The sequence below is a fragment of the Empidonax traillii genome, unplaced genomic scaffold (assembly GCF_003031625.1).
Source record: "Empidonax traillii isolate 1590-97213 ecotype Southwest subspecies unplaced genomic scaffold, ASM303162v1 scaffold1185:size159731, whole genome shotgun sequence".
In the NCBI taxonomy this organism is placed as follows: Eukaryota; Metazoa; Chordata; class Aves; order Passeriformes; family Tyrannidae; genus Empidonax; species Empidonax traillii.
This window is the reverse complement of record NW_020956378.1, coordinates 151,381-159,314: the sequence shown is the minus strand read 5'-3', so window position 1 is coordinate 159,314 and position 7,934 is coordinate 151,381. Positions and strand designations below refer to the sequence as shown.

Here is a 7,934-nt window from a genome sequence, read left to right as displayed (position 1 = left end):
TGAAAGCAAATTATTCTAAACGAATTTAAATGTTTAGGACTGTTCATATAAATATGCTTCAGCTACAGAATTTAAGACAAACCAATAAACAAGAAAATGGAATTTCTAACCCTGTCAGAAATTACTCAGAAGTAAACACTTGACTCTTCTTGCTAGCTCACTGCAAATGAGGAAACTTATTTTATGCTAAAGGTCCTAAGTTATTTAATTCTACTCCCCATTAAGTATATCTACAGACATGACAGACATTTTCATTTCTCATTAAGCGCTCACTGTATATTGCACATGCAAAAAGACTTGTATTTAAAGATATTTAAAGCCATCGCCACTTTCTATGCATGCTCCAAACGGGGTCTAGACGTCATCCACTTTAACTGATAAAGTCTTTTCAGACCTTTTTTGTTTACTTCTTTTTTGTTTGACCATTTGGATGCTCAAAAAAGTAAATCATCTGTCTGCACCAGAGACTTGAAGAAACAACCAGAATGCACATTAAGTCTGTTATTTCTAAGTACGTGTCTGTGGGTATTTGCTTAATTTTACAAATATATCAGAATAAATCTTAGCAGGCCTTCACTTCTGCAAAGCATGGTCAATCTGCCTTCAAATTAGACCCACTGGTACAACAAATCAGTAGTCTGTGGCATCAGTCAAGAGGGAACTCTCCCCTGTCCTCCAGTTAAATCTATAAGTTTTCTTTCCAAAAAAAAAAACCAAAACCAAAAACCAAAACCCTTCTGAAGAGATAAAGCATTAAATTACCTCTGAAGTCACTCTTATGATGTCACTTCTTTTACAGAAATGAGATTTCATATTTTCTACTCTGAAAATACAGCCCTGAAATTATGACAGCTGAACAGTTATTAAGTAAACTAAGACATTTACATTTCTGTACAGAACAAATGCTTTCTATATATTGCTTTCAACTGAAAAAAAAAAAAAATCCAACACATACTCACACTTTGTCAAGATAGGATGGCCTTTTTTTCCTCGGGGTCAGCAGCACTGTCACAAAGATGGTAATGATAAAAAGAGCAAGGACTGCTCCAATCACAGCCCCTGCTACAGCAACAGAAGATGTCTGCTTAAATGGCACATCTGCAATGTGATAGCACAGATTACACCTTTAAGAAGTTCACGTACTTTCAATACTCAGATAAGCTACTTCAGCCTTGTTCTGAGAAATGCTGCTTCCTTCTACCACCAAACTCAAAGCCTCATCCTGCACTAGCACTCTTGCAGTTCTGACTCCACTCACAAAGTTAAACAACTGGTTGAATTCAGACAGTTCATGAAACCATAATCTGATTTCAAAAGTGTCATTGACTACTTTTAATAAGTTAAGCTGCATGCTTTAATAAATAAAGCTGCATGCTTTTATTTTCCATTTCAAGGCAAGATGACATTATAGAACACATGCTTTGGACTTGCATGAGCTAAGATGATGTTAATTCAAAAACCTAGACAACTATGGCTTTATTGGTAATCTTTCTTTAAAGACGTTGAAGTCTGCAGAAAGTAAAAAGGGAAATGTAAAATCAGGAAAAAAAAATATACTACTAGGAGCAATGAACATGCAAACTTACTAATTACTTGGCTTGCACTTATAAAACCAACCACTTAGGCCACCTATCATCTCTAGGACTTCACACTTCAAGCTACAAGAAAGTAATTTTCATAAATAAATTTTAATAAGGGGGGGAGGGGAAAAAATGTGTCTTTTTCCTTCTAAAGCATTTTTTTTTTTGACCTTAGCATTGTCAAATTCGACGTTTAACAACTCTCATACTGAATTAACACACTTGTCAGTCTTTAAAGGTCACTCCTTTCACTCTGCTTGGAATTCAATGTTTAAGTCTCAAAACCAAAAAACCTGCTAGCACTTTGATTTAAAAATCATCAATCCCAGTTATTTCAAACTTGCATCAACAGGCTCATCAAAAAGTTGCACAGTTGGAATAGTTCATACTAGTTGCACTAAAACTCTTACCTGTAAAATATATGTAGTATACATTAAATAATGCTCTGATCTACACTGAATACTGAATCAGAAAGGTTAACAGCAAAGAATCTGAAAATTAACACAGTTCTATACCTGCAACATATCATCTATTTCAGCTATTTTCCAACTGAGACATGACCATCCTCTATTTAATCTCCTACCAGAGGAAATTTTGAGAGCCCTTCAGCTACATGTTCTATTCACAAATAAAAAAAAACCCTTGAAAGATTCAATATGTTTTATTATTGACAAAATTCTAATGTTGTTCTGCCAGTACGCTGAAAAGCTGGACAAAATAATCTCTTATTAAAAAAAAACAAAATCCAAAACACTTAATTTGGAATTTAATAAAGAGATTCCTGTCCTCTCACTGCATATGAAAGACATAACAAGAACAGTACCCTGGGATCACACTCACAAAGGTACGTTTGAGTATTTATCAAGCTAGGATAAAACTAAGATTTTTTTTTTTTGTGACTTCCTTAAAGTTACAGAATAAAGTCACGGAGTAACAACCTGCAGAAGTAAATTCACTCCACAGGATTAATTAACGTCCCACCTTCAGCGATCATTGTTCTAGTTTACATAACGGCTTTCTTGGCACAAGCTCCATTTGTGTCAGATACCAGGCTGAACACCGTGAACATGTCCTGGTTTTGCTGGGAGAGAGTCAATTTCTTCTCAGTAGCTGGAACACTGCTGTGTCTCGCATTCAGCGTGAGAATAACACTGATAACACACTGATGTTTTGGCTTTTGCTGGACTGTTTTTTTAAAATGTGTGTCTCAGAGGTACACCAAAAAAACCTGGGAGTATAGCTAGGACAAGTGACCCAAACTGGTCAAAGGAATACTATAAACCACAGAATATCATGCCCAGTATGAAAACAGGTGAAGTTACCCAGAAGGGAGGCCACTCTGGGTTCAGGGACAGGATCTGGAATTGGTCAGCAGTACTGTGCACCGTTTGTTTGGGTTTCTTTCCCCTTTTTGATTATCATTATTATTTATTATTATTGTTATAATATTTTACCTTGTTTTCAAAGAGCAAGTTGTCCTTATCTCAACACACAACTTTTACTTTTGATTCTTCTCGCCATTGGACAAGGGTGGAAGGGAGAGAGGGGAGGTGAGGGAGCAGCCGTGGGGTGCTCAGCTGCCCGCTGGGTTTAAACCACAACAGAAACATAAATCCTAGTTTCTTCTGAAGAATGGGCACATGAATCAGTGGAAGGCCACTGATTCCAACCACTACATTTTAATTGGCTTAGGCTTAGTTTATACAGGGTGCCCTCTCCTTTAAGCGAGAAAATTGCAAGTAGCTAATCTAGAATTGACAAAGAAGCTTTGGTCTTGTGGTTACAACAGAAGAGTTTCTTGACTGTTTCATCCTAACTTCACAGAGCCATTTTTTCTGATAAATTCTGTTATAATGTTGACACAGCACAAAGCATTATACTTTCAATCAAAGTCCAGCCACTGAATCCCATTTTGTGTGAGACAATAACCACCCACTTGCTTCTGAACACCAGTAAACATAGTGACATCCCACAGCAAGAGTAACAACACACAGGAACTGAAGTGCAATTACCACAGGGTACCCTGAATTTACTTTCTTATTTTGCTTTGGCAAAAATGGAGTCTCAAAAATTTCATCAGTCCAACCAGGAAAATGACCAGAAACCCAGACCACCATGCCAAGGTGAAGAAGCCAGAGAGCACCTACGATCCACGGTGCCAGCTGTGCAGCATTTTAACCACCAGTTGGTCAGAAATAGATGGGAATTGATTCACTCCCAGAAATACAGTTAAAGCAGAGCAACAGCAACCAAAAATAAAAGACTGAAAAAAAATGCAACTTTTTTTTTAAAGCACACAATTCCTAGATAGTGGATCAGCTGTGCTTTAAGTGAAATTGTTTGGACAGTAACTATCACCATTTATTATTCTCTTATCTTCTTAAAACAGTTCCTGAAGACACTTGTTTTATAAGCTTAGGGTCTACAAGGGGAAATGCTTAAGTGACCATAATAAACAGCTTAAACACTTCATTCTATCCAGCCTCTGGGTTTGTGCTTTTCTGTGCTGTGCTGTCTTCAATTTTTAAGAATATACCTTTGAAACATTTTTGAACACTACCTATGTTCCAGAACGTAACAAAAAGTTTATTCACACAACAGCCATTTGTACTTACAATCAATTCTTTTTACAGCAGACATAATGTACAAAACATTGCAACACGCATAAGCCCTATCCGTATTATCAACTTCAATTCCAGAACATTTCAACTTCTTAACCCATAGGAATGAAACATATATATATATATTTTAAAAATCAAAGCAAAAAATCCACAGAGACAAAAGCAAGATATCCCATGTGGAAAACTGGTTTATGGTTATGTTTATTTCAAAGTAACACCATCTTTTAAAGATGATATAACAAGTATTTTTATTTGAAGAGAGGTATAATCTCTTTATTCCAGAAATAATTTGGATCAGAACCTTCTGCTAGAAATTTCATTCCTTTCCTTGTGTTTGCACTCAATCTACAGATACCCACTTGCTGTTGTTCTTGAGACTTTGGTCAATCGTGTATTAGTACTCCATTAATCCAAACACAAACTTGAGTTGTTTAGGGATGCTTTTCCATTGGAATTTCAAATAAAGCTGTTGTCTTAACCTTTTTTGAAGACATGCAGTCATATGCAATCACAGTGTATTGTCTACAACGCTCAATACAACTATGTTCATGAAGCTCTAAACGCTGTAAAGCTACCAAACATCGTGAGGCTAGAAAAGAACTTCCAGCATGAACGCTCATGAAGCAGCTGTAATTATGCAGCCTATTTCATCTCAAAGGTAGCAGTCTTCCCTTTTCAGGTTCCAAATACTAATAGCCTTATCAGCTTCCATTTCCTCAAGCTAAACACTTAAAAACGGCACTTCAAAAGATCTATTATTCTAAGTATGAATTTATCATTGTTCTGTAATTCCTCTAAAGTTATTCCATTCTTCCCTAAATAATCAGCAGATTTGGGCTGGTGAATCTGCTCAAGACAAAGTAGAACTACTTCAGATGTCAAACAAGATGTTCTACATATAATGGATACAATGTCATTTGAAAGAACAAGAACATGTTGTTAAATCAGTATTGATTATTTGCAGGGAAAACAAATCCACTGCAGTACAGAGACTGCACAAGTCATCAGAACTCCCGTTTCATAGATTCTGTAGTTGCATCACTGGAGAGTGTGTTTTCAATAAATGAAGTAGCAGTGCAAGTGTCCACTTCCCTACTAATAATCTGAAACTAGTTACCCTCTTCAAAGCAGGCATTGTAACTTGTTCGGAAGCAGCGTAAAACCGCTGTTTTAACTTCCGGTCATAAAAACTCTTAACGTTTTTTTGGCACCTGGGAAAACAAGCAAATTCACATTAGCCTCCAGCTTCGGAATCTATATTATTCTCCTTAGTTGTGTCCAATTCTCCAATTCTTTCAAATTCAACGGTAAGATTCCCACAGAGCCTCCAAAACAGGTCTCAAAAATTGCACCCCGTGTACTTGCGAAGAGCACCTCGTATGCGTTAATGAGTTTTGACATCCTGCCAATTACAGGCCTAACAAAATACCTTACTGTATGTATATACAGACACTAGAATAAGCTTTAGAAATCAATGACTATAAAAAAATAACTTTTCATCTTATTCAAATACAAGCCTTTGACCTGTTTACAGTTACTCCTTAAAATTTTGTTCATAAGTTAGTTTCAGTGCAATGACTTAACTTTTAAGTATATAGTTACAAGAAGGCTCATTGAAATGCTAAGAGGTATTCATTTTTATTCAGAAAAAAACCCTAAAAAATAAAGCTTAAATTCTGCTGTAACTCATTTTAGTGGGTAAAATATTTGCTATATAGAAGCATTAAGTTTACCATGGATGGTACCTACACTGGAATAATTCAAAGCCCCAAAAGATTATATTTGATGATTGACTTAGGTAAACCTATTTTTTAAATCAGAGAACCAAGACAGTCAACTTTTTATTCTTAAACAATATTGTATGGGAACTTTAATTTAGCCTTTTTTTTTTTTTTTTTTTTTTTTTTTTTTTTTTTTTTTTTTTTTTTTTTTTTTTTACCTCTGACATAGACCAATATAAGCACTCTGCATTAAAACTCCAATTTTAAACAGTAGTACAGCATTGGGAAAAAAAAAAAAGCAGCTCAAATACATTTCCCCCAGATTCAGTATTTTCATTGTGTCAAGTTACAATATAAAAACCTTCAAAAAAAAAAAATCAGTTTCAAAAAGTTTATTCCTCCTCTCTTGTGTAAGTATAAACAATCTGAAAGTGACCAGCCAATGAAATGAACTGTAGATACACGTTTAGTTTTCAGTGGTTACTACACATACCACTCCCTCCGAGATATTACCGCGCCATCTAAGTGAGAAACAAAGTCCTCATCGTCATATAAGTCACCACCCATAAAATTCAATCCATATGTTCCACCTTCATAGTAATCCATTCGTCTTTCATAACGTTCCTGGTACCTGTTAGTATTGTCTATATTGTTCAACTCAGGTTTTTCAGGGTCTCCTAAATAATCTTTAGATATTACGTTCATTGGATGCTTTATTTCTTTTTTTATACTGTCAGGGTAAGAATCCACATCATCTGACTGAAGAACATCTATTTGAGACTCTTTCTGCATATCTGACGGTGGAATGTAGCTCTTAGCAAAGTAGTCACCACGGAACGTCTTTCTTCTCCTATAGCAGAGAACTCCACCCAGAATACTGAAAAGTGAGAGCAAAAGAAGCCCACCCACCACAGAACCGATGATGGTACCCCAAGAGTCGTCCTGCATTGTTGGCAAGGTTGATGTTGGGAAATCTATTATTCTAGGCTGTGTTGCTAAACCTGTGATGCCATCAGTCGAAGGATGCCAGGGAACCGTGGGCAGTCGAGTGGTAGTAGTAGGAGGATCTAATGGAAAGAGCAGAGAAGTAGACAAGACACAGAAAAGGCACAGAATGTCAATGCAAGCTAAATCAGTTAAGGGTTTATAAGAAAGCAAAGTTGATGGGTATGTTCTACAAGAATAGTTTTTCATTCTCAAGTTCATGGCACTACAAAAAGTCTTACATTTTCCACAGGCTTTGAACTAGCTTCAATAAATGCGGTTTTGGGCTATGCTGCAGAAGGATAGAAAGTACAGGGAGTAAACAAAATAAAGATCACCTTCAAGCAGACATTTTGCCCTCTTCAAAGCAAGGAAATGCAGGTTTTCTGCTCAGATGTTGACCAGTCATCATTTGTTATTTACCTCCTTCATGGAGGAAAAACCCAAGCAGGCCTCTAACTTTACATCCAGCATTTAGGAATACTGGATCAAATTAACTGATTATGCCAGAGTCAATTATTTCATACTAAATTCCCACTTCAGAAATTGCTCAGGGCATTAAGTATAAGAATGAAAAACTATGAGTTGTGTGCTCAGTCCGCAACATATGAACTACTCATTTTTAAGCTAGTCTCTCCAAAAACATTTGTTTCATTAATACAACTTACTCAGCCTCACTTTGGGATTAGTGAAAGAAGCATAGTTAAAAATGGCATGTATTAATCTCAAAGTAACACTTATGTTGAGCAAGAAGCCTTGAGGTTTCTAAAGTAATAATAAAAAACCAGAACATTTCAAGTAAAAATTATTCCTATGCATTCCTCCTGAAAGCAATTTGATGCCTCGTGCACGAAGAAATTTCCATATTCATTCCTCAATATGAAATACCAATTGATTTCATGTCAGGTTATGTATGTAAACAAGAGACTGCCAGCTACCACAAGTCTCCAGTAAGCAGTTTTTGCCTTTGTTCTTTAGGTCTGCTGGAGATAGATGCATCTGTATTGCTGACAAGGTTCCAAGTGACG

General features: G+C 36.1%; 1 protein-coding gene across 1 annotated transcript in view; it reads right to left on the bottom strand.

Annotated features, from left to right (window-relative positions):
* Positions 1 to 6,299: 6,299 nt before the first annotated feature.
* The window catches only part of NECTIN3 (nectin cell adhesion molecule 3), a 43,308-nt gene continuing 41,673 nt past the window's right edge, over positions 6,300 to 7,934 (bottom strand). Inside the window, exon 7 of the mRNA XM_027905645.1 lies at positions 6,300 to 6,989. Coding sequence (XP_027761446.1) covers positions 6,406 to 6,989 — 584 coding nt within the window. The 3' untranslated portion in view covers positions 6,300 to 6,405. The remainder of the gene's footprint in view (positions 6,990 to 7,934) is intronic.